At 42.6% G+C, this 27,733-nt stretch overlaps 1 protein-coding gene across 2 annotated transcripts in view; it reads right to left on the reverse strand.

The window, feature by feature from the left end:
• Nucleotides 1-27,733, reverse strand: part of plxna2 (plexin A2) — a 262,874-nt gene that overhangs the window by 146,528 nt on the left and 88,613 nt on the right. For both annotated transcript variants that reach the window (XM_061685452.1, XM_061685441.1), the window contains one exon: nucleotides 5,524-5,658. In XM_061685452.1, the coding sequence (XP_061541436.1) occupies nucleotides 5,524-5,658 (135 nt within the window). The remainder of the gene's footprint in view (nucleotides 1-5,523; nucleotides 5,659-27,733) is intronic.

The raw sequence follows: 27,733 nt of genomic DNA on the forward strand, positions 1-27,733 counted from the left end.
GTGCATTTCAACGTGAAAATGATTAGCTCTGCACCTCAGACTGTGCTTGCTGCTTGTATTCCACTATTTTTTTTTGTTATGGTATATTTAGGTAATGGTTTTGAGTATATATTTCTGGAATAAATATATCATTGTGTTTAGCTCAAAAATGAAAATGAAAACATTTTTCAACATTTCACTGTTGATGATTTCTGCATACCTCAACTGCATACTGCATACCTCTGATTTCAACATCATCATTCATCACTTGCTTTGCAATAATTTCACCGATCACTAGTACCATCACTACAGGATTTACTGTATGTTGGACAAAAATACCATGTAGCGGTTTGTTTGCTATGTACACTATGTAAACCTGACAAGATGCTTTTAATTCGCTTTTTTTTTTTTTTTTTTTTTTCCTTTTCTTTAAAATTGACATATGTATATCATGTCACAAAAGTTCCTAATATATGTTATACAGAACAGGACAAGTACATGAAAAACAATAGTTGTCAATAGCAATATGACCAGAAGCTGTCCCTGTCTGGCGTAATGCTTGAGTGGTACCCTTGAACACGAGCCTGAACTATATGTGTGTATTTGTCTGCTCCTGAAGAACGAGTCTGGCGGAGGGAGTGTATGTGTTGAATGCTAATGCCATATCACTTCTCATTCATACCACTCGCACTTAGAGACTCCACATCAAAAGCTTGTTTCATCTGCCGAATAAATGGGAATAAAAGATTTTGTAAATACAGAAAAAGACTTCAGAGACAAACTTTTCTTTGCTGGGGAATCTTTGTGAACGTCATGCCGTAGGGTACATGAACCGGAATGTCTGCACCATTAATGACCTTTATAACGTTTAAATGCAGGGGGAACATACTGCAGCAATACCTAATCGTGCTAGGGCTTTGGAATTGGAGGTTCACGGTTCGAGTCCTACTATGGACAAGTGTAACTAGTTGTTGGAGATATAATAGTCTGACTCCTGTCAAGGTCTGACTCCTGTCAAGAGTAAGCCAGTGACCTCAATCCTCCAGTTCAAGTCATGCAGCACAGTTTGCACACCGCTTATATACATTATTATTAGTATTATTATCCATCCACCCATCCATTTTCTACACCGCTTATCCTCACTAGGGTCACGGGTATGCTGGAGCCTATCCCAGCTAACTGCCGGCTGTGGGATACACCCTGAACTGGTCGCCAGCCAATCGCAGGACACATATAAACAAACAACCATTCGCTCTCACAGTCATACCTACAGACAATTTAGAGTTTTCAATCAACCTACCATGCATGTTTTTGGGATGTGGGAGGAAACCGGAGTACCCGGAGAAAACCCATGCAGGCACGGGGAGAACATGCAAACTCCACACAGGCGAGGCTGGATTTGAGCCCGGGTCCCCAGAACTGTGAGGCGGATGCGCTAACCAGTCGTCCACCATGCTGCCTATTATTATTATTATTATTATTATTATTATTATTATTGTTATTATTATTAAGGGACAGTGAAAATTCACAGTCAAAGCAGTTCAATCCAATATTTGGGGTCTTGCGTGAGGAATTGCAGCTTCATCCACCCAGAAGTTTGAAGGTTTTGTTCACATGAATGGCTGGATAGTTTTTATGCTGCTACAACACTTCCTCATGGCTGAGTCTGCATTGTTAGGCCCACAGTGTCGCCTTCAGGCTTTACCTTCTCTTGCGGTGCTCCAATATAAAGTGGAATGCATGCGTTCGACCCCAAGTTAAATAAAGATATCATGCAAAGTCTGATATGCACACAAACCTGTATTGGACGATGCAGAAATGTAACCAGTCACGCTGGATGTGGGGGTGAAAGCTAATAGAAACTCCTGATGGAAAGGCTGTCTAGTTCTGATAAAATCCCTGCAACGTTAGCGACATCCCTGCATCCATGCTAGTCTCCTTATGGGGGCCATCCATCCATTCATACTGGTCCACATGTAGTAAATAATGTACATACTGAAGGGACACTGTTCAACGTGGTGGAATTGCAGACAACGTGCGGGAGCCTCAGTGGATGCACTAGGAATGGCGATGGCCAGAGTCCTCTACTGACGTGAAAACAGCAGAAAGCGTTGGCTAGCCGAGGCCAATGAGTGAAACGGTTGAACAGGGCAGCGCCTCAGACAAATGGAGCGTTGGCTCCAGCCAACGCTGGAGGTGGACGTTAGCCACATCAGGTGACCAGGAGAAAGTGGAACAGGATCAACCACCACATGGCAGATGGAAAAGAATTGAATGTGGACCAGGATAACCAGAGCATGCCAGCAAGTGGTCCACCTGAGCCATCAGCATGACAGCTGACAAGAACTAGCCGGCTAGCTGAGCGAGCTGGCTAGCAAACGGACACGAACAGGGGGTAGCAACAACCAGTAATAGTTTACCGCTCTGAGACAGGTAAATGTCTGCCCAGGTTCCATCTTCAGCCACAGTACGCGATTGTGACTGCCAACCGGGCGCCCACTAAGTTATTTGGGAACTCAAGTCTTTATGTAGTGGGAGAGGGGCAAATGATTCTGGGGCACAAGTGTGTTAGTGGACCTTGTCTTAGTGAAAAATAGTTTTCCGCTATTATTTCCTCAATTCAGTATTACATAGTTCTCAGTCTTTGCAGGTTTTCAGCAATTATCTTCCAACGTATATTGTATTGAGAGATAAATCCACAATTTTACTTTGTAGGAACTTCAATTTTATAATCTAAACCAGTTCCCAAAAATATCTGCTGCTGTAAGTCTCGCTTGCGCCACATTTGAACCATGCCCTTTTACTGCCACCTCTATCTCCTTAAATAAATGAATTATTGAGATTAAATACTTGCACTGTCACTAATCCAGCTGCCTCATTACATTAGCTGTCCTTAGCTGTCATTGTGGAGAACACACTTATTCCATCCAACAGCACATTTAACTGCTTCCCTCCTGCAGTAGCACACATTTAAATGCATTGTGCTCCATCTTAAATAACAAAAAGACAACTGCAAGCATACTGTGTTAAACTTGCATGTCCATGAAACCAATACATCAGAGTTTCTAAAGCACACGTGTATTAGAAGAGACTTGAGATGCAAAATTTTTTGTACAAGTCAGCAGTGGTGCAGGTTGCGACCGAGCTGGCCGCAGATGAGATTCAATGAGACACTGTTATATTTTTACACTCCCAGCAGGCAAACACTGACTAAAACAAAGCTGTGTGTTTTTTACAGTGTGAAATAAAACAAATCACACACCCCAGAGCTATTTGTGTCAGTTGCTTATCTCCTGGGAGATGCTCAAGCAGTGGAAGTGGAAAATGCCACTGCCATGCGCTAACCTTTTAGCTCTGGGCGGTTGGTTGCTATGTTAAAATCATCTGTCTGTCAATTCACATACACCTATCCAGTAATTAAAGCGCCTGTCTTTCATACACACAAACACCGGTCTGTCTGTTTAGATACTGTACATATCAAATACACCTGTCCATCTATTTACAATATGTCTATCCATTCACATACACCCAAATCTTACTTTGGGAGGAAAAGGTAAGTGAACCGTTTTGGAGTTTCTTAACTTTCTGCATGAATTGGTCATAAAATTTAGTCTGATCTCCATCTAATTCACAGGAATAAACAAACTGAGTATGCTAAACTAACACCACACAAAAATTATTGGTTTTTATATTTTTATAGGGCATAATGTAAATATTCACAGAACAGGGAGGCAAAAGTAAGTTAACCCTTTGATTTAATAATTGGTTGACCCTCCTTCTCCTTTGGCAGCAATAACCTCAACCAAACGTTTCCTGTAGTTGCAGATAAGACATCTGCATCAATCAAAATGAATTTTGGACCTTTCCTCTTTAAAAAAATAAAAAAATAATAAATACAAATAAAAAATAAATAAACTGCTGCAGTTCAGCAAGATTCCTGGGATGTCTGGTGTGAATAACTCTCGAGGTCATGCCACAGCATCTCAATCGGGTTGAGGTCAGGACATTGACTGGGCCACTCCAGAACACATATTTTCTGAAGTCATTCTGTTGTTGATTTGCTTCTGCATCATTGTCCTATTGCCACAAGGTCTTCTGCAAAATATCTTGATAAACATGGGAAATCATTTTTCCATTGACGATAGTAAGCTGTCCCGGCCCTGAGGTACAAAACACACCCAGTTGCACAGTAGGGAGAAGGTTTTCATATTGGTGTGCAGTTCCATTTTTCCTCCACACATGGTATTGTATGTTCCTCCAAAGTTGAATTGTTTGAATTTGGTTTAATATGTCCACAGAATATTTTGCTAGTAGTGTTGTGGAACATCTAAATGTTCTTTAGCCAACTTTGAACGTGCATCAATGTTTTTTGGGGTCTCCCACAGCAAATTCATTTGCCCATTCACATACAACCAACATCGTTTGTCAATTCACTCACTACCCACATAATGTGAAGAGCTGTTTGTTCATTCACATCCACGAACAATGGTAACATATTTGTACAATAACATACACACGCATCTTAAATATACATCTGTGCAAACATATTCACCCATAATCTAAACATACAGTATGTCTGTTGATTCACGTATATCTGCAATGTAAACATATCTGGGTGTGAATGTGAGTGCGACTGGTTGCTTGTTTATATGTGCCCTGCGATTGGCTGGCGACCAGTTCAGGGTGTACCCCGCCTCTCGCCCGAAGATAGCTGGGATAGGCTCCAGCACGCCTGCAACCCTAGTGAGGATAAGCGGTACAGAAAATGGATGGATAAACATATCTGTGCATTCACATACACCCACATCAACGTCTGTCTATTCAAATACAGCCTTAAAATAAACATTGGTCTGTGCATTCATATACAGAACACCTGTACTGTAAACATAATGTATGTAAGGCCATTCACATACTGAACGTCCGTAGTGTAAAGATCTGTCTTCTCCATTCACATACACTCATAATGTATACATTAATATCCATTCACATACAACCATATTATATCTACTGTTCCTTAATATAGACCCAAAAGGTAAACTTGTGCCTGACCATTTATATACACACACACATTGTAAACAGTTGTATGGCCATTCAGTCTTACATGGTCCACCTTCACCTGTGTCCCCTCCCACTTCGTTTCTCTTGTATGCCATTGATGGGCTGCTCATCCGCTGATGATGCTGTCACTTCATAAGACAAGTACATGGACGACCTCTAGCTGTCGCTTTTACCTTCATCTCTCTTCCTCTCATCAGGCTCAGCCAAGCAGCCGTCCTTCACTTCAGCTTAATTTCTCTTTTCTCTGATCACTTGTTTCCTAGACTCTATTTCTTTCTTGCCCTCATTGTTCGTCTTCATTATGAAATGCTGCCACAATGTCCCCTGCTGTGCCACCCAGATTATTTATAGCCGACAAGAGGCTGTCGGTCACACTCATGTTGTGAGGGGAGGCCAAAGCGGTTCCTGACGCTGCACACAGTTTTTACTAAAATGTAAAACACACAAAGCGAGGCTGCAGCACCTCTGCAAGTTTGCACCACTTACTTGTCTTTCAGACATGACGTAGAGGTGAGCACGGTCCAGGGAGAAAGCCATGTCTCGGAGAATGGGACTGCCGTCCTTCATGACCGACACTGTCTCGTACTGAACGCCGCCATGAGGAGGGCCATCAATGCGAATCTGAGGAGAAATATAATGCGGAACATGGTGTTAAGAATAGGGACACCATCTTTGACAAGCCAATAAACAAGAAAGCAAAAAACCCTTGTTGCTTTGCGGCAAGTTTGTTTTATCAGTTGCAACTGATAGACCTAAAAATTGGTAATGGTCCATTACTACTATTGCTTCTGTTTAATTACTTTCAGAAAATTATAACAGAAATACTACCAAGGTGTTTTTTCTTTGACATATAGCAAGAAACTCTAGAAAGGAAAGGACACACAACACAGACCCTCTCCAGAAAATGTGAATCTCATCGAAAAGTTTATTTATTTCCAATTACATTTTCAGAGATTATAGATCCAAGGTCCACAATCTAAACAATTTCAAGTGTTTATTTGTTTATTTTTACATAATTTGCGCTTCCAGCTCATAAAACCCATGAAATTAGGAATTTAAAAAATTGGAATATGTGAAGAAATGCGCCCAAATTTTGCAGGCCATAAATGTTTTAAACTGAGTGTCACACACTAATCATCTACTAAACTCAAGGAACCTGCTTCGGTTTGGTTCTATTGTCTCAGTTGGGTTCAATATGGGGAAGACTGCTGACTTAACAACTGGCCAGATGACCATCATTGATACCCTCCATGGGATGGGTAAGCCACATACGTTCATAGCTAAGGAGGCTGGCTGTTCACAGAGTGCTGTGTCCAAGCATATCAATGGAAAGTCTAGTGGAAAGATAAAATGTGGCAGGAGAAGATGCACCAGCAAAACAGATGACTGTGGGCTTCAGCGGATTATCAAACAGAGAAGATTCAAGAAGCTAGCAGAGATCCAGAAAGAGTGGAATAAGCCCAGAGTCAAAGCTTCAAAAACCACCACATTCAGACGCATCCGGGAGATGGGCGACAACTGTCGGGTTCCTCGGGTCAAGCTACTTCTGAGCCTGAGGCAACGTAGGAAACGTCTCAACTTGGCCAAGGAGAAGAAGGACTGTACTGTTGGCCAGTGGTCCAAGGTCCTCTCTTCCAATGAAAGTAAAGTGTCCCTTCCATTCTGGAATCAAGGTCCAAAGATTTGGAGGAAGATGGGTGAAGAACAGAACCCAAGCTGCTTGAGGTTCAGTGTGAAATATCCACAGTCAGTCATGATTTGGGGTGCAATGTCCAGTGCAGGTGTTGGTAAACTCTGCTTTCTTAAATCCAAGGGCAGCGCAACAGTCTACCAGAATGTTTTAGAGGACTTCATGATTCCTTCTGCTGAGGATCTGTATGGAGAGGCAGGTTTCATCTTCCAGCAGGACCTGGCCCCTGCCCATACCGCCAGAAGCACCATAACCTGGTTTGATGCTCATGCCATCACAGTGCTTGATTGGCCAGCCAGCTCGCTGGGTCTAAACCCCATTGAGAGTCTATGGGGTATTATCAAGAGGAAAATGAGGGGCACCAAACCCAAAAACAAAGAAGAATTGACAGCAAGCATCAAGGAAATATGGGCTTCCATAACTCCCAGGCAATACCACAGGCTGAGTGCCTCAATTCCACGGCGCATCGAGGCAGTGATTCAAGCAAAGGGATTCCCAACCAAGTACTGAAGATTAACATATTGTTTTGAAAGTACCATATTTTGATTGATTTAATGTGACCCTAATTTCGTTCCTTTTTTTTCTACAAAAACTGAGAAGTAAATGGTGATTTCTTCACAGTATTCACATTTTTTGAATTCCTGATTTCGTGGATTTTATGAGCTGGAAGCCCAAATTATGTAAAAATAAACAAATAAGTACTTGAAATCGTTTCAGTTGTGGGCCCTGAATCTATAATCTATGAAAGTTTAACTTTTTGAATGGAATTATGTAAATAAATAAACATTTCCATGGTATTAAATTTTTTTAGAAAGGGTCTATACAATAGTATAATGATTTGGCCTTTGGCTATTAAGCGTGGCTATCTTTAATAAATCAAAATGAATAGGATTTCCATGCAGTCCCGGAATGTTATGTATACCAGTCAAAAGCAATAGGATTTCTGCGCTGCTATAGAACAATAGAACTTGAACATTTAAAGAGGCTCAGTTGTAAAGTACAGTTTCACAGCTGTGACAACAAAGGTACTGAAATGCTTGGTCACGTGTTGCCAAATATCAACCACAGCCAAGAGGATTCCCTTGAATATACTGAACAATAGTATCTGAGGATCTGAAGATCAGATGCTACTAGAACAGAAGGGATGACAAAAATCTAATAATTTGACCTGTAATCAGCTACCTTGGCCATTTGGCAGGCATCAGTTCAAATCATTACAATTCCCATTTTGACTTTGAACATCAGTAGCCGAAGGTTTGACTATAAATTAGCAACTTGGACAAAGATGAAAAGAAGAATGTACTGTTTTAAATGAAAGTACACTAACTTAGCCACATTGTGCCATAAAACACTATAAAGCAAAAGGACGGTTGTGCAGATATGGATAAATATATCTGACAAAAATAAAGGGTAGTACAAGCGGTAGTACAAAGGTTTTCCCTCCACTCCACTGCTAATGTTAGCTTACTCTGTTGCATTGTCTAAGCTGTCTGACTGCTGCAGTATTATAGTCCACAGTCTCCACTTTGCTGCAGTGGTCCTTTTTCCTGCTCCCGCAAGATGGCGCCTACCAGTGTGGCCGCCTCGGTAACGCGCTCTCTAGTATTGTCTTTGTTTTTGTGTTTTTCGTCCGTCTTTGGAGACCTTACACGACTCACTTACACAAGGGGAGACCTGCTAACCATCAAGGAGGCTACTCCGGACTTTCTGTCACCAACTTTCGAAAATCCGCTCAGTTTTTTCCCCGAGTTACTCACCGGAGCGGCGTCCGCGGTTTTCGGCGCATGGATGCGGAAGCGGCGCCACAGAGGAAAACGAGCCGGCATTCAGGTGAAACTCCGCAAGAGAGGACACAGATTGGCGTTCCCGTCGATCCACCTCGCGAATGTACGCTCCCTACCCAACAAAATGGACGAGCTTCATCTTCTGTTAAAGACCAGTAAAGACTTCGGACGTTCCGCGGCCATGTGCTTCACGGAGACCTGGCTTTGCGACGCTGTACCCGATGGCGCCGTCACGCTTCCCGGCTTCAACATTCATCGAGCGGACCGCGACATGGAATCATCGGGAAAAACGAAGGGCGGCGGGATATGCCTCCATATAAACGAAAAATGGTGTACGGACGTCACGGTGCTCAGCACACACTGCAGCCCGCATTTGGAGTCGCTGTTTCTGAACTGTAAACCATTTTACTCGCCACATGAGTTTGCATCGTTTATACTGGCTGGAGTCTATATTACACCGCAAGCTAACACGAGCGCCGCATTGCTAACGCTCGCCGAACAAGTCAACGAAATTGAAAAAAAACACCCTGACTCACCCCTCATTATTCTCGGGGACTTTAACAAAGCTAAACTCAACCACGAACTCCCTAAATACAAGCAGCACATCGACTGTCCTACCAGGGAAAATAATACTTTAGACCACTGCTACACTACGGTAAAAAACGCATACCGTGCTATACCTCGTGCAGCCCTGGGCTCGTCTGATCACTGCTTAATTCACTTAATACCGACGTACAAGCAAGAACTTAAATGTGCGAAGCCTACAGTGAAAACAGTCAAAAAGTGGACCAATGAAGCAAAGATGGAACTTCAAAGCTGTTTAGACTGCACAGACTGGAGTGTCTTTGAAAATTCAGCTGGCAGCCTGGATGAATATACACTGTCACTGTCTATATCAGTTTCTGTGAAGAGGTTTGTGTACCAACAAAATCATTTCGGACATTCAACAACAACAAGCCGTGGTTCACTGCTAAACTTAAGCAGCTTCGCCAAGCTAAGGAAGATGCATATCAGAGCGGGGACAGGGCCCTGTATAATCGAGCTAGAAACCAGCTTACTAAAGAAATTAACATTGCAAAGAGGATCTATGCAGCAAAGTTGGAAAAACAGTTTAGCGCGAACGACTCGAAATCAGTCTGGCATGCATTCCAATCGCTGACTAATTACAAGCGACGATCCCCCCAAGCTGAGAACAATAGCACACTAGCCAACGACTTGAATACCTTCTATTGCAGATTTGAAAAGGACAGTTTCACTCCACACACCCACCCGGCCGCACCCGCGACCACAACCACACCTCTGACTTCTGCGTTAACCATCCATGAACAGGATGTGAGATGGATCTTCAAACAACAGAAGATTAACAAAGCAACAGGACCGGACCATGTGTCCCCATCCTGCCTCAAAGTCTGCGCGGACCAGCTCGCTCCAGTCTTCACTCAGATCTTTAACAGATCTTTGGAAATGTGCGAAGTTCCATCCTGCTTCAAACGCTCCACCATCATTCCAGTCCCCAAGAAACCTGCAATCTCTGGTCTGAATGACTACAGGCCTGTCGCTTTGACATCTGTGGTCATGAAGTCCTTTGAACGTCTCGTGCTGGACCACCTCAAGAGTGTCACAGGTCCCCTGCTGGACCCCCTGCAGTTTGCCTACCAAGCGAACAGGTCTGCGGATGATGCAGTCAACATGGGACTGCACTTCATCCTAGAACACCTCGACAGTGCAGGGACCTACGCGAGGATCCTGTTCGTGGACTTCAGCTCAGCGTTCAACACCATCATCCCTGAACTCCTTTCAACCAAGCTTCTCCAGCTCAGCGTCTCACCTGCCATCTGCCAGTGGATTTACAGCTTTCTGACGGGCAGGACACAGCAGGTCAGGCTGGGGGAGGCCACCTCATCCACACGCAGCATCAGCACTGGGGCGCCCCAAGGTTGTGTCCTCTCTCCGCTGCTCTTCTCTCTCTACACGAACGACTGCACCTCAGCGAACCCGACTGTCAAGCTCCTGAAGTTTGCAGATGACACCACTGTCATCGGCCTCATCAAGGACGGTGACGAGTCTGCATATCGACAGGAAGCGGAGCGGCTGGAGCTGTGGTGCGGGCGACACAACCTGGAGCTGAACACGCTCAAGACGGTAGAGATGATCGTGGACTTCAGGAGGCATCCTTCGCCACAGCTGCCCCTCACGTTGTCCAGCTGCCTTGTGTCAACCGTCGAGACCTTCAAGTTCCTGGGAATTACAATCTCTCAGGACCTGAAGTGGGCGAACAACATCAACTCCGTCCTCAAAAAGGCCCAGCAGAGGATGTACTTCCTGCGGCTTCTGAGAAAGCACGGCCTGCCACCGGAGCTGCTGAGACAGTTCTACACAGCGGTCATCGAATCGGTCCTGTGTTCTTCCATCACAGTCTGGTTTGGTGCTGCTACAAAAAAGGACAAACTCCGACTGCAACGGACAATCAAAACTGCTGAAAGGATTTTCGGTACCCCCTTACCCACCATTGAGGACTTGCACGCTGCCAGAACTAAGACAAGGGCGTGCAAAATCCTCTCGGACCGTCTGCACCCCGGTCACCGGCTCTTCCAGCTCCTTCCCTCAGGTAGGCGCTACCGATCAACGCAAACTAGAACTAGTAGACATTCCAACAGCTTCTTCCCTCTTGTGATCAACTTCTTAAACACCTAACCTATAATTCCATTACAACAAGCTGGCAATTTTTTGACTTGAGTTCGTTGTCACATTTCTGTGGGGCCAATTATGTATTACTCGTGCACTCACTGTAGTTGTCTCGCCATGCTGCACTATTTGCATATACTGGCCACTCATGCCAGAGTAGCATCTGCTCCATTTGCACACTGATTGAGGAGTATCAGTAACATTTGCACAACCAACATTGTCCCAGATGATCGCACTACTCGTCACTTTAAACCGTATACACTCCTTGAAGTCTCAGCGCCCTTTGCACAATGGTCATTGCACCGGACTATTGCAATATTAGTCGTTCGAACTGCTCTAAGTGCTAGAGGACTCTGCATCTTTTTGCACAATTGTTTTTTGTCAATGTCTTCATGTCCCCAAAGTGTTCTGTAAATTGACTGTCTGTTGTACGAGAGCGGCTCCAACTACCGGAGACAAATTCCTTGTGTGTTTTGGACATACTTGGCAAATAAAGATGATTCTGATTCTGATTCTGATTCTTTAGTCTCCTCCTGAATAGAATTAATTTCCTGACTTTGGCCAACACCCACATGCCGAGAAGTAAATACAGAAGACCCTCGTTCTCCACCAGTGATGTTGTCAGCCTGTCTTGTTCTGACTTATGTATCCAATATTGTTTGTTATTTGCAATTTCAAGTGGCAAAACTGACCGCCCCATACGGAGCAAGTACAGGTCGTAGGGTGCAGTGGAAAAATATTGATTTGCCACCAGCTATCTTGTCCATCTTGCGGGAATAAATGAGGTAAAATAAAGGGGGTTCTTTCTTGGATACAGGAACCCATGATACTCTGGGTAAGAGTTGATTATCATCAACTCTACAGTATATCTACTGTATATTACGCTGACAAGAAACATCTACAAATCGTGTTTGATAACACTGCCAACATTATCAAACAAGCAAATTGTATTTCTCATTTTATTTTTAGAAAGACCGTGCTTGTAAGAAAAAACATCTTTTTTTCTGGCTGATTGCACTGATTAGTAGACTATTTGCAAGTGCCAAGATATGTTTAATCCACTTAATTAGTATTGTTCACATTTATCCACATTGTCAAAAGCCCAACAGGCATCAACACTAGCCAAATAAAAGCTCTTGGATTGTAATTTTAGCGCGTGTTTGTGTGTACGTGTGCGTGCTTTACAAATGTGCTCTAGTCTGCTGTTGCAAAAGTGAAACAAATTATTGCAAAGGGTGGTGGTAATTTCTCCATCTGCAGTCTGTCAACTGTATTTAAATCTTGTGTAAAAAGAGCATTGGGGGCAGTTTTATGCTTTGTGCACATTCAACTATTTCACATTTTGTTTTAGTAATTTACTCTCAGGGAGGAGGTGACTGACTGACCCCGCGCTGCAGGATGGGGTCACCACTAAATTATTAGCTGATATTATTAGGCTTTTGAGAAATGTTAGCTCTGTTTATCTTCCATTGCCAGGCTGATGGATGATGGACCAGGCCAGTAAAACTTTGAACTTGAGGCTAAGTTACCACAAAAACAGTGGAAAAAAATCATGTCATGTAAATTCTCCCCTCTTGGACCCACGTAACCGAATGCCAGCACGGTTCCCAATCAAGTTGGACGAATGTAAATCTTAAAGGGCATCATGAGGTTTCCGATGCATCAGCGGTCTCGTCATGTGAAATATCACCGGCCCACTGTGAAAGCTTGATGGCTCTATCATTCGACGATGGCCACCAGCCTCCCTCCACCCGAACGTTCATCCATCTATTCAGACGCTGACAGCATCAGAAAGCAGGCTGACTCTCAATAAAGCATGACAGAGGGGAAAGTCAAGGTCGTAAGTCAGTCAAGAGAAAATGTAGAGGGAGTGTCGGAGCGGTTTTGTGCTGTTGTGTTCGCATAAATAGCATCCAATCACTTGATGGCCCTTTCTAAAAGCTGACGACAGGCTCATATCATGAACAGTACATCATGTTGACAGTCAAAAGGACATATGACGTTAGCAAAATTACAAAAAAATATACAAAACTTTGTAGTGGTTCGGTCCATGGGCCAAGGAAGAAGTAAATATCCATAAAGATCTGGAAACCTCCCTGTTTATAACACTTCATCAACGAGGAAAGAGTCTGCTAACTAGAAAAAATCCCAACGCTCAAAAAAGAAGATGTGTGAAAACCATATGTGCATGAAGACTGGGGTGTGTGGGGTCATGGGGGCGCCGTTTTGTCCATAAAGCATGTCTGACAAATTGTGTTGCTGGCTAAAGTGTGCGAACACTGTAGGAGCAGTACAGGAAATGTATGTCCTTGCAAGCAGCCACCAAGGATCACTCGTCAGCTGACCTTCAACCTTCACCCCCCCCCCCCCCCCCCCCCTGATGCATTTGTAGTTGATCAGCTGCACGCACACACACACACACACACACACACACACACACACACACACACACACACACACACACACACACACACGCACATTTTCTGAGCCGCTTCTCCTCACTAGGGTCGCGGGCGTGCTGGAGCCTATCCCAGCTGTCATCGGGCAGGAGGCGGGGTACACCCTGAACTGGTTGCCAGCCAATCGCAGGGCACATAGAAACAAACAACCATTCGCACTCACATTCACACCTACGGGCAATTTTAGAGTCTCCAATTTATGCATGTTTTTGGGATGTGGGAGGAAACCGGAGTGCCCGGAGAAAACCCACGCAGGCACGGGGAGAACATGCAAACTCCACACAGGCGGGACCGGGGATTGAACCCCGCTCCTCAGAACTGTGAGGCTGACGCTCTAACCAGTCGGCCACCGTGCCGCCAAGATAAGCAGTAATTAGATGAAATACTGTTACACCTGAATATTGACATGTTCCAAGAATAAAGTCTTAATGCATGGTGTGTGTTCATGCTCACATCTTTTTCCCTTTAAACTCATGTCAAATTAAAAAATATTGTATCTTAAAATTATGATTTCAGAATATAAGGTAAGATATTTATTCCTCTTAATATTATTATTTTTATCACTTACAATTGCGACTTTAGTCTCATCATATGTTGATTTAATTCTTAGAATTAGTTTCTTAATTGCAACCCCAATTCCAATGAAGTTGGGACGTTGTGTTAAACATAAATAAAAACAGAATACAATGATTTGCAAATCTATATTTAATTCAATACACTACAAAGACAAGATTTTTAAATTTTCAAACTGATAAACTATTGTTTTAGCAAATAATCATTAAATTAGAATTTTATGGCTGCAACACGTTCCAAAAAAGACTGTTGAGGAATCCTCATCAAACACCTGTTTGGAACATCCCACAGGTGAACAGGCTAATTGGGAACAGGTGGGTGCCATGATTGGGTATAAAAGGAACTTCCCTGAATTGCTCAGTCATTCACAAGCAAATATGGGGCGAGGTTCACCTCTTTGTGAACAAGTGCGTGAGAAAATAGTCCAACAGTTTAAGGACAATGTTCCTCAATCTACAATTGCAAGGAATTTAGGGATTTCATCATCTACGGTCCATAATATCATCAAAAGGTTCAGAGAATCTGGAGAAGTCACTGCATTTAAGCGGCAAGGCCGAAAACCAACATTGAATGCCCGTGACCTTCGATCCCTCAGGCGGCACTGCATCAAAAACCGACATCAATGTGTAAAGGATATCACCACATGGGCTCAGGAACACTTGAAAACCAAAGTCAGTAAATACAGTTTGGTGCTACAACAGTGTGGCTTTGTAGTAAAAGAGTGCGGGTACTAGACTGGCCTGCCTGCAGTCCAGACCCGTCTCCCATTGAAAATGTGTGGCGCATTATGAAGCGTAAAATACGACAACGGAGACCCCGGACTGTTGAACAGCTGAAGCTGTACATCAAGCAAGAATGGGAAAGAATTCCACCTACAAAGCTTCAACAATTAGTGTCCTCAGTTTCCAAACATTTATTGAATGTTGTTAAAAGAAAAGGTGATGTAACACAGTGGTAAACATGTCCCTGTCCCAGCTTTTTTGGAACGTGTTGCAGCCATAAAATTCTAAGTTAATGATTATTTGCTAAAAAAATAATCAGTTTATCAGTTTGAACATGAAATATCTTGCCTTTGTAGTGTATTCAATTAAATATCGTTGAACATGATTTGCAAATCATTGTATTCTGTTTTTATTTGTGTTTAACACAACGTCCCAACTTCATTGGAATTGGGGTTGTGTATGAATATATTTGAGGCATAGAAAACACTATAATTGTACCCCTTAAGGGTCGGACAGAGCCAATTGGTAATTATCATGACTTGAGTTGATAAAAGACACACATGGATACATTGAGGTGTTGGTCCTTGGGTCCCTTATTTTTATTATGATTATTATTACAATGAAAAGTTTGTACAAAGAGTGTTTTTAACAACATGACGTTATACAATTACTTACAATATATAATATTATATACTTACAATTAAATTGGTTTTCACTCTGAAAAACCCTAACATTTATGACCAAAGCAAAGCTTCAAGTTGCACTTAATTTACATTATTTTTACATTTAGTAAGGAATCAAAGCTTTTATCTATTCATGCTGTTAGTTTTAGCCTACGGTTATTGTGCAGAATCCTTGAATTTGATTAAAATGAGAGAACGAAAGCTTTTGGAAAACTCTAGACCACTGTGGTACTTTGCCTGGCCTTGTCAGATTCACACACCCACATCCAGTTGCTATTCATAATACCAAGCAGATCTTTTATCATTGCTGTAATTTATGGAAAGAGTGTCTCATTCACATAGACACAAACACACCCCCACGGCCGTGGAAACAGATGCATGAGGCGTATTTGTAGCATGTGAAGCCGTTCCGTAGGTTCACCTCTGGGTGGGCGACACAGGCATGCAAGGGGAAAATGGAAACGGAGGAACCGATGTTTACCGGATCATTGGACCAAAAATAATTTAGTGCAAAACGCACTCTTAACCATACCACCTTCCTCCCACGCTACCATCTTGTAGTACCTGTGTAAGTGAATCCTGTGCCAAAAACAACTCCATTAGCTTCACATTGCAGCCACTTCAAACCATCTCCTGTCCGCCCCATTAGGCTTTATTTTACACGCTGGGTGTCAAGGTTGTTTTTTTTGCAGTGCCGCCCCTCTGCACCGGGAGAGCACAACCCCAAAGAGCCGACCAATGTGTTCCTGGGTGATCCCCTTTTATCCTCATAGACTACTGCCATTAGCCTGTGTCTGTTTTACAGTGCACTAGAAAGTCTAGAAGGACATAAAATATCATGTTTTCTCCTCCACTGACTATGAGATTACTTTTGATTGGATTCCTCACTTACTGCATGAGAAGAATTTGAATCGGAAGTGATGCGAAGTGAGCTCACTCACATCTAAAGCAGTAAGACTCCGTCATCGCTTGTTACCAAAGTTAAGCTGAGCTTTTACTGTTGTTAACAGCAGCTAACGTCTCTTCAACGCATCTGTTGCGCATTCATTATGTAAGTTAAGACAAAATCAACACATGCAAATGAGCAGAAAGACCAGATCACAAATTTTTTTTCCGTGTTTAACATTACCAAATAACAGCTTGTCAAAATATGCCAATCGTGTTTGCACATTAACAATGAAGGTGGATGCACTGAGAGAACCGAAAACCGTGTCCACTCATGCATGCAGTGGAGAGAAACGGAGAATCAGCCTTGATGTTCAGGTACCATTGAGTTCAGCCCTTGAGTAGCAGACAAAGCTCCTCTGCACTCCCGACTATAGTTTGGAGCCTCAAGAAAAAAAACGGTTAACACATGGATACGAGTTTGAGCTAACAAAAATTCCTCTAAAACCTTGAACCTTAAAAATGTGTTGCTATGGTTTCAATGCGTCTACGTGTTTTTTATCTTTTAGCAATATTGTGATAATAATAATAACTGTTGTACATTGTTGTATGCAATTGCAAGACGAGATGTGGTGGGGGCCGGTGGGATGGACAGCAGGGAAGCAGTGGCAGCAGCATCAGAGGCACCCTCCTTGTGGCTACAGGCGCCAGAGCCAGAGGGGTGCTTTTGATCCGAGCATGTAAGCATCCTGGAAAACTGTTTGAAGGTTGACCAAACTCCAATTCAGATTGGCCTTCTCTCACTTTCCCTTTCCGCTCCCTCTGCCCTTGCCCGTTTTGAACAGCGAGCCAGACTGTGAATCCCCCACCGTGTGAAGCAATTTGCTGAGTGGAAAGCAGTAAATAAAAGCAAAGGTAGTGGTGCCTTGAAATGCATGTCTGCATTTTGCATTGTGGAGGTTGCCACTCACAGATAAAAAAGAAAATAACCTGCAGCAAGCAAATGTATTCCCCCTATTCAAATGTAAATCACAGCGGTGAAGATGTGAGACTGATTGAACACTCTAAGAATGTTCTTATTACTTACGATAAAGTGTTTCGTTTTCGGGATGCTTGGCAGCTTGACTGAACAGCAGACACTCTCGTTTGTAAAGAATATTTCTGCGTTAACAACCATAGCTGCTCACTATTACCTGAAGAGATGTTTTCTTTTCAGATTTAGAAAAGTCTGTTTTCTCACCCCGGCCTTGAGGGAGGTTAGCGTTTATGCAAGTGGATGCTGGTGTACACGGGTGGCCACCAACACCAACACACCCATCTGAAGGAGGCGAGTGCTTGACCACCATGTTTTAGCCACTCAAGCAGATTATGACCCGCAAAGGGTGACCACAATCAAACAACAATGTAGAGCACATTCAACAAAGACACCTCACACCAGGAAGCTAGTAAACCAAAGAAAGAAAAACTTATAATTTGCCCTAGAATAGTACAGACGGTATATACAAACTGTATGCAGTGGAACCTATTAAGGTCACCCAGCAGTTGATGATGATGTGTTCAAATTTCCGCCCTCCGTGACGGCCCGTGAGCGCATTTGTATACTTTGACCTCCGATCAATGAGGATTTAAATGATTAACTGCACAAGTGTTTTGCTTAGCCTTTGGCTTTTTGCTGCAATATGATGACAACCATAGAAAGAGAAGCAAATTATTACAACAGCCAAGTGGTACGTGAGTCCTGTCCTGGCCACTCAGTATAATATAGGTAAGGGCTCATTTCTGCTCTGACAGCACATACGAACATAGATGCATGCGTTTTAAATGGTTTAAACACTTTCATGTGTCCATTGTGTTGTAAGGAACACTCCCCAGAGGGTTACGCTCTGAAATCAAAATGGGATCCAAACAGTTGCCATGTGTTTGTCAAAAACAACATGGCAACTGTGGAAAATATTAATAATGTAATAAAGTGTAATAATCCTTTAGAAGGCCAAATAAAAGGCAGCAGGCTGCGGTGGTCTGTGAGGCTGTTAAACACCTCCAAAATGTCTTTTTTTCCTTTTTTTTTTTTACATTTTACAATTATTCATTTCTGAGATTACTGGTATGTTTGGTACAAAGGTTAAGCTTCCAAAATAACAGGCCTGACACTGAATGGAAGTGAGTTGTGGTCTGTGAAAAGACTCACCTTCCAAGCCCAAGCAGTCATTTCTGGGTGTTTTCATCACGTTCAGAGTTAAGTCTTTTGGTGTTTTTCCATTTAAAAGTACTGTATGTTCAAAATGTTTTCTGTCCACTTAATAGGTTTTATGTTGTTTCCAATGGCAAAAATGTATTCTAAATTCAAACAACCAGGGAGTCGTCCAGCACCCGGGAGTGGATTGCATTCTGTCTTGTGTTCCTGTTATGAGTAGAAAGAGTCCCAGAACACATCTGGCAGCAACCGTATCTCCCGCGTCTGCGCCAATCCAGCCCAGCCATCTTGGGTGCCAAAGTGAGAGATTTTTCCCTTATTTCCCAATCCCACGCTCTGGATTATACTCTGTGAAAGAACACCACTTCTGCTTTTTTCTTTTTCTTTTGCTCTCAATGCGCTGACCCCTGACACTTACAGTGTCCCAAAGAAGAGGCTTAACCGAGGAAAATGTCTCGTTTTTAAAGTCGAGCGGTGTCTTGAAGCATGTGAAGGACACAGGTCAGAAGGATTTGAGGGGGACCATAATAACTCTCTTGCCAAGCAATCCCAACCAATTTATCCGTAAAAGTCGTTCCGACCCTTCGTAAAAGACAGCGAATATGATGGCTAGATTGAGAACCTACAGGAATTTGACAGGTGACAGAGTGATGACAGCGATTTCGGATAAATATTTTCACTCAGATACAACGTTGCTCTCTTCCACATAATGTAATTCAACACACATACCTGTACAATATAATAATGTATACAATAACATGAATACAATATATACAATGTTGATGAAATTGGGTCCAGAATGGCTTCAGTCGAAGCAACCCTAACCCCTAAACCAACCTAAAGCACCAGACGGCCAAAGTTGGCTCACAATTTATTTTACACCTAAGCAACTGTATTCATGAAGTGGACTTTTTAAACTGGACGGTGGGTGGTCAAACTGTGACTTTTTATGTGTGTGCTTGTGTGACAATGCCACTGAAGGTTTGCATCAAACTGTGAGGAGAGCTGGTTGGCAACTTGTCAGTTCACCCTGCTGGGAACTACAGTGACAGATGCCAGCGTGTTGTAAGGGTACTGATTTCACCTTTGACTTCAACTACCTCAGGCCATATATTATTAAACATCTGTTGTAGAGTTCATGCTTAGGGAAACCTTTTTTTTTTTTTTAAACTACAAATGTTTGTAGACGGGTGGCACAGTGGAAGACTCGTTAGCACATCTGGCTCACAGTTCTGAGGACCGGGGGTTCAAATCCCGGCCCCGCCAGTATGGAGTTTGCATGTTCTCCCTGTGCCTGCCTGGGTTTTCTTCGGGTACTCCGGTTTCCTCCCACATCCCAAAAACATGCATGGTAGGTTAATGGAAGAGTCTTAGTTGCCCGTAGGTGTTAATGTGAGTGTGAATGGTTGTTTGTTTATATACAGTATGCCCTGGGATTGGCTGGCGACCAGTACAGGGTGCAGCCCGCCTCTCGCCCGAAGATAGCTGGGATAGTGTCATGAGCTATCCTTGGAGTACCTGTTTTGGAGCTTTGGTGGCGCGATGCGCCCCCCTCTCTCTCTCTCTCTCTCTCTCTCTCTCTCTCTCTCTCTCCCTTCCCTGTAATCAGCACCACCTTGGCCGCGCACCTGTTTTCAATCAGCCGTCGTCATCTCTGCCTGCATAAAAGCTTGCCAGATCCTGAAAATCATCGCCAGAGTATTAACATTCCACCGTGGTACACCGGCCTTGCACATTCATGTAAGCTACAACTTGTTGGTATTATTCTGACTCCCATGTTCTTCTGCATCCTCAGTGCTCCTTCCGTATTCCCCCCCTTGCTGACTTGTTCCACCATGCCACCAAGCCATCCACTTGCTTCCCTGTCTCGACGACCCGCCATTACGCTTCAGAGATCCAATTCCCACTACCTTTTCAATAAATTATTCACCATAAAATTCTCAGCCTCCGCTTGCTACTGGGTCCAGTGTAAACGGATACCTTCGTATCGTGACAGATAGGCTACAGCACACCCGCGACCCCAGTGAGGATAAGCGGGACAGAAAATGGATGGATGGATGTTTGAAGACGGTCACATTATTGTAACGGGAAATCCTCCAACTTTTTATGATTATGATTGGGGAGAATATATGGACCATAAATGTACAAGGATTTGTTTTATACAATACACTGTAAACACCCCGCCTTTCGCCTGAAGTCAGCTGGGATAGGCTCCAGCGCCCCGCGACCCTAACCAGGATAAGCGGTGTTGAAAATGGATGGATGGATGGATGGACTATAAACACCGATTGGCTACAATTTCATGACCACCTGCATGATCAAATCCATGCATTCATTAGGGCCATGGGTACCTGCCTATGAATATGAATCTATAGTATGCCCCAATTTAACCCCGGTGGGATACAATTATTGGTAATTAACTGGAAATTTGGGGTATGTATAAAAACAATTATTTTTATGCATTCATTCTATCTAATAGAATGTTAAGATTCTGGACTTGGATTCATTTGTCAATATTGCTTTGCATTTGAATCAAGTTCTTCCATTGTTACTTTCCATAAATTCCAATGAATAGTTTCCATCGTTGTAAATCCTCAGACTTTTGGAACCCTAAATTCATAAGGGCATTTTATTTTCCTCCTTTGTTTGCCAGGCATGTAAATGTATTTCCACAACACACAAAACTAGAACTGTATATTCATAGACAGGCATTGGAAGTGATAAGAATATAGTTCTTCCTATTCCATTATCGATCAATCAATCGGATCCGTTATCTCTTATCGATTGTTATTGGGTAGGAAATAAAATAATACATGATATAAGACATCATTCATGTAGTTTACATTATGGATAACATTTTATGATAAGATAATGCAAAAGCTGTTTCTGCATAGTGCAGTGTGATATGGACAAGTTTTATATCCCTTTAAAGGTACTGTCATACCACGATAACAATATATATCCTGATATAGTTTTACAGGAAATTAATGGCTTTTTAAAAATCTTTTCTACATGGATTTATAACTCTATATAAAAAAATAAATGCATAAAGTATACATAAAAATACAACAAAAACAAATATCTTTTTCTTTATATTTTTCCACTGGCTATTTGTTTTTGTGGTACCACAACCACTTTGTTTGTCTACATTATAATGAAGTGTAATGTACAATGTTGTTTATATCGATGCTACTCCAGAAGTGCCGTAAACGAGTATTTGCAGGTGATCTAGTAGGATTGCTGCTATTTTAACCTTCATTCATTTTTCACACAATGTAAGTGTTGCGGTTTTCAATTCCCACCCTTAATCATATATTACCACAATGTATCCATGGAGATCCTCTGGCATCACTGTTCTATCTACAGTAACATTTATGTTAATTGTTTACAACTTCATTAACCCTTTGACATAAAGAAATGTGGGAGATAAAATGTTTTGGCCCATATTGTGACGTCATCTATTGCTATAAATAAATGTGTTTAAAAGAAAATTGGAACACAAAAATTTAATTGAAACAGATGAAGAACTATGAACCCATTTGATAATTTTTGGATAAACTCAGACTTCAGAATACAGAAACATACGAGCTAACTCACATATGGTTTAATCAGCTGGCGGTGTTTGATCGTTACAGTGTACTAAGCAAGCGCCGAATCTCTATCGACTCACACAAACATGGCATGAAATGTAGCTATTCTTTTTACTTGACTTCAGGTGGAATAAAGTACAGAATACAGCCGCTCCTTGTGTGTTTCTTTCTTTTCCCGTCACAGTGACGCCTCGCTCTGTCTTGATAACGCATCTAATCCATCACCACTGTCAGGTTGAAGAATTTGTGTGTCAGTAAGGAATGCCACGCAGAAATGTGCTGTGTGTGAGTGTGTGTGTGTGTGTGTGTGTGTTGTGTGCATGTGTGCGTGTGAAAGAGACACCTCGCACCAGCACAGCATTTCTGTAGTACAAGATACGATCCCATAAAGGCCTCTTTATACTCCCGTACGTATCATCTGGTCATCTAGGTCCATTTGTTCTAGCGGACACTGTTCCACGGTCGCCATTGTTGTTGCTTTGTTCCTTGTTACGGAAAGGAAAGTAAAAACGGCTACCGGAAATGGCCACAAAATGCAGAAGAAACTCCACCCTGTGGCATCCGAGCCAATACCAGCCAATTTTTGCATGTTTTTTGGGATGTGGGAGGAAACCGGAGTGCCCGGAGAAAACCCACGCAGGCACGGGGAGAACATGCAAACTCCACACAGTCGGGGCCGGGGATTGAACCCGGGTCCTCAGAACTGTGAGGCTGACGCTCTAACCAGTCGGCCACCGTGCCGCCGAATATAAAACAATAAATAAAATTAAACTGAATTTGTGGCCCGCTTGCGTCACATTTAAGGTTCTGGTTTCAAAGCTTAGGTTTTCCTGTGCAGAGTTTGCATATTCTTCCCAGTTTTTTACAGTAAGTGGGGCTTCCTCCCATAATATGCATGTTAGGTTATTGAAGACCCTATTGCACAAAGGTGTGAATGAGAAGGATTGTTTGTCTGTCCTGCTATTGAGTGGTGACGAGTCCAGGTTGTATCCCTCCTCTCCTTTAAAGTCAGCTAGGACAGACTCCATCTTCGTTTGAAAACAAATTAATGAATGAAGTCAGCATGATATAAACATCAAGATAAGAAACTGACTTGAGGATTCTGCTACCCAGGACTGCAGGAGAAGGGCAAAGCTTCAAATGAAGAGGCCACCATTCAGCACGTTAGCCAAGCCGCCTCTACAAACCTCCTTTGGATCAGATCCTCACCAAGGCTTGACAAGCAGCCATCTACAACATGTCCACAAGCCATTCATTTCTATTTGAATGCTGTAATGTTGCCGTCGCTGCTGTAACTTACAACCTAAAACATGATTACATCAGCACTTTCTCTTCACTTGCACCCCCCCAACACCCCCTCGAGTCGAAAGCAGAGACCGCAGCGGCTGTGGCTGGATGAGATCAGGCTTGAATACTAGTCAGCCCAAACACAGACATTACAGCACAGCAGCAGAAGAATGAGGCACCATGTGAGGTCTATATTTAGCTCCATGTTCAAAACACCTACCAGAGGGCCATGTGGTGGTGATGGAAGCAGGCCAAGGAGCTCCATGGGGAGGGAAAAAGGATGGCTTGTGTTCCTGTTTAGTACTCAAAAGTTACCGAATGGAGAAGCAAATCTATGTACTGTATAGTATACTGTATGTAAACAGGACAAGGGGACAGTAATACCTTTTAAATGAACTACAGGTCACTATGTACTTTCACTTCAGTCATAACCTGAATACAATATTGTTGTTAGTAAGCGTTATTCAAATCTGTAAAATAAACCAGTTCTATGTTCATTTGGACCAAATAAAGTAATCAATATCTTCAATACCATAAAGATCACGATATGATTAAAAAAACAATCCAATGTATTATTATTCGACACAGTACAGTCCTGTCCAAATCTATCAGTAACTATGAGATACAAGTGATATAACCAGACAGCAAGGATGAATGAACTGTTTACCAATAAACCATTTGACACTAAATTTCACGACAATCATGAAATTCAATTTTAATATAATTTCATCTCTACTAGACAGCTACAACATTCACTAATTGCAGTCTGGAAAATGTGAGGATATGTTACGCTATATTACACGTGTAGAGTGACACAAGATAGCTATTTCATGCTAAACAAAATCAGTTGAACTGCACAGCAAAAAGGAATGTAACCATACTGTAGTCACACCTGTATGATCTTGAATTATTTCACGTAGTGGTTGATATCACTATTAAGAAACAATCCCTATGGATGATGAGCATGAGGTTGATTAACGTTAGCTTGCTTCGACAGCCAATGATATTTTCATCAAGGTTGCGTTAATGTAGGTCATCCTTTGTGAAAAGACAACTCCTTAGACATACTGTAAGTGTGTATCTCCTCTATATTCCTCCTTTGAAAGATCAAACAATGTGGACGGGAAAAGCATTACTTTGAGAAATAAGGATAGCTAGGGAAAAAGAATACAGCCATAACTGGGTGGTATAGAAGAATGCTATCCAAAAAAATCCATATATGTTATGTATGTCTGGTGCCATTCTCCACTGTCAATACATTATCGATGAGTTATTTTGGTACTAGGCTTGTTGTGCAGACAGTTTCTTGGCTTCATAGTCCTGACTGTGGAAAACCCAAAGGGATGCACAGTAGCTCTTTATCAACTCATCAAACAATTTGTTGTTCCCCCTGAATCTTCATAGATTAGATATTTCAGAATTTGGAATTTGTATGCATTTTACTTTGTGGGAACAAACAGTCTGGGGAACGTTCTTTTCTGGTCCATCATGACTGAGCCCCCGTATGGAATAATTACATCAGACCCATTAAGGATGAACTCAGAGGGAGAAGAAAAGACAGGAAAAGCCCCAACCCCCACCCTACCCTTACCCAGATGTACATCACCATAACCATACAAGTTGCATTAAACCAAAACTGATGCCAGCCTTATCCCTAGTCCAACGCATACCACAACAGAGCTCCACAGTTGGTGATGGTGTCACAACCCTTTGCCTCTCGCACCAAGAAATTGACCACCCTTGAGTAAGCACAATGAGACTGGGATAAGAAAGACAACACTCTGTGAACCTCTCACCTTGTTAACCAGCAGAAGCACAGTGAGAGGGGACAAGAAAGTGGGATGAACTGCGGGGGCCCCGGGGTTATCCAATCAGACCTTTTGCAAGGCCAGGATTGGGGGGAGGCTGTATTGTCTGACCCCATTCAACATGCTTTGAGAAAAGCAGACCAAAAGCAGTCACAGTTGTCATGGTGACCCGTGGTTATATGATCAGTGGGGAACCAACTGAAAATGGGTATGACTAGATTGTCTCCTTAGAATTACTTGTCATCACTTTTGACAGACAGACTGACTGACTGACAGGCAGGAAGGCAGGCAGACAGATGCCTTAAAACATCTCCGAGTGTTCCTTTTACTGTGGTGTGAAAAAAAAATCACACAGAAAAATAAAACTAATTGTGATTCACTGTAAAATGTCACAACTAAAATAGATTCCACCTTTCTAAGGGGCACAGCATTGTAGATCAACGGAGTTGCTCATTTTTGAGTGAAATGTAATACTGATCAGAGTTACAATTTTTGATGAATTAATTATATGGTACATATTTCAACCATCCATCCACTTTCTGTACCACTTATCCTCACTAGCGTCACGGGCATGCTGGCGCCGATCTCAGCTGCCTCTGGGTGAGAGTTGAGACACCTTGAACTGGTCGCCTGCCAATCGCAGGGCACATATAAACAAACAACCATTCGTACTCACTTTCACACCTATAGACAATTTAGAGTCTTCAATTAATCTACCATGCATATTTTGGGGATGTGGGAGGAAACCGGAGTAACCGAAGAAAACCCACACAGGCACAGGGAGAACATGCAAACTCCACACAGGCGGGGCCGGATTTGAACCCGGGTCCTCAGAACTGTGAGTCGGACGTGCTAACCAGTCGTCGGACGTGCCACCATGCATTTCATTATTATGAATATAACACAAAATTAACTTATAATAAAAAAAAAAAAAAAAAAAAAAAACCTGATATCTCATACTAAAAATACTGAAAAATTCCAAAAGGGTCAAAAGGGTTTCACAATTAATTGATAAATCTGTGAGAAAACAACTCCTAGTTTTTCTTCACCACAGTGCCATTTGCTGGACCAATGGACACAAAATAAACCACACAATTGTCCCTACACACACGTGTGGGCATTGGACAACAACAATAACAACCCCCTCCAAAACCAGGCCAGAATATCTTCCTAAAACATAGAGAGGTATTCATACACGTCACATTTTTTTTGTGTGGTCTCACAATTGACTCAAAATGGAAGAATAAACAGTGTATGGTGGACAGATGACAAGCATACAAAGAGTCTGACTGAGCTGAATAATGAGCGTGCATGTTAGTGTGCAAGTTGGCTACTCTATGAATCTCCTCTTAAGCTTTATAAAATTACTCAACAATATGTGCCAGAATTTAATGCCAGCCTTTCTCTGGCAGGGATAGAGCAAACCAGTTAAAGTATGCTAATTTGGTGCCACTAAATACACTGCTTTGAATGTCAACCCTCCTTTACCACACACACTACAGAGACACGCGCACATAAACACACAGAGTCTGCCTGGGGCAAGGAATCACAAACACACACACACACACACACTCACAAACACAGGTGGTGCACATGTGCAATGCACAGCCCTGGTCTTTGTGCAAGGACAGTATAAAGAAAATAGACAAATGGATCACAGTCACTTTATAAATCAATAAGTGAATGAACAAACGACTTTCGCAACAAAGCGCCGTTATCAAAGAGGATCGGGTCGGCTTCAAAGGGACGAGCTGTAGGATGCAGCTGAACATGAGTAAATTCAGAATGCAAATGTAAAAATAACAGTTAAAAAAAAAAAACATCAGCCAAGTAAGAGCTCCACGCTTCGCCCACCAAGCAAGGGTGACAGCCACATTAATTCCATTAAGTCTATTAGTATTCCATCCTCATCGCCACACTGGGTCAATAGCCACCTCCATCAAACCACAAAGCGTCTGTTTCCCTCTTACACATGCAGACGGGAGCAGTGAAGGATTTAGTGGCAAATGGATGAATGGAAGCTTGTACAAAGACACCTCCCCACCTCGGTTCAGCCTGGTTCTCTTCTGTCAGGATCTCACAGGAGCCGGGAACGAGCTGAGGTGGCCCTCACGAGCCATTCGCTTCTTTTGTTGCAAGGCAACGTATCGTCACTGACCAATGAAAGACAGTGGAACCTCTATAGTCAATTACGATACGTTCCACTGACTCAGAACCCTTATCCCATATCAAATAATGGAAACAGAAAACTTGTTTATTCCGGAACAAACTTTGGCCATCATAAAACCTTAATTAATAATAAAAAACAATAAGTCTTTTTTGACAATGGTGTAATT

The sequence above is a fragment of the Phycodurus eques genome, chromosome 1 (genome assembly GCF_024500275.1).
Source record: "Phycodurus eques isolate BA_2022a chromosome 1, UOR_Pequ_1.1, whole genome shotgun sequence".
Classification (NCBI taxonomy): Eukaryota; Metazoa; Chordata; class Actinopteri; order Syngnathiformes; family Syngnathidae; genus Phycodurus; species Phycodurus eques.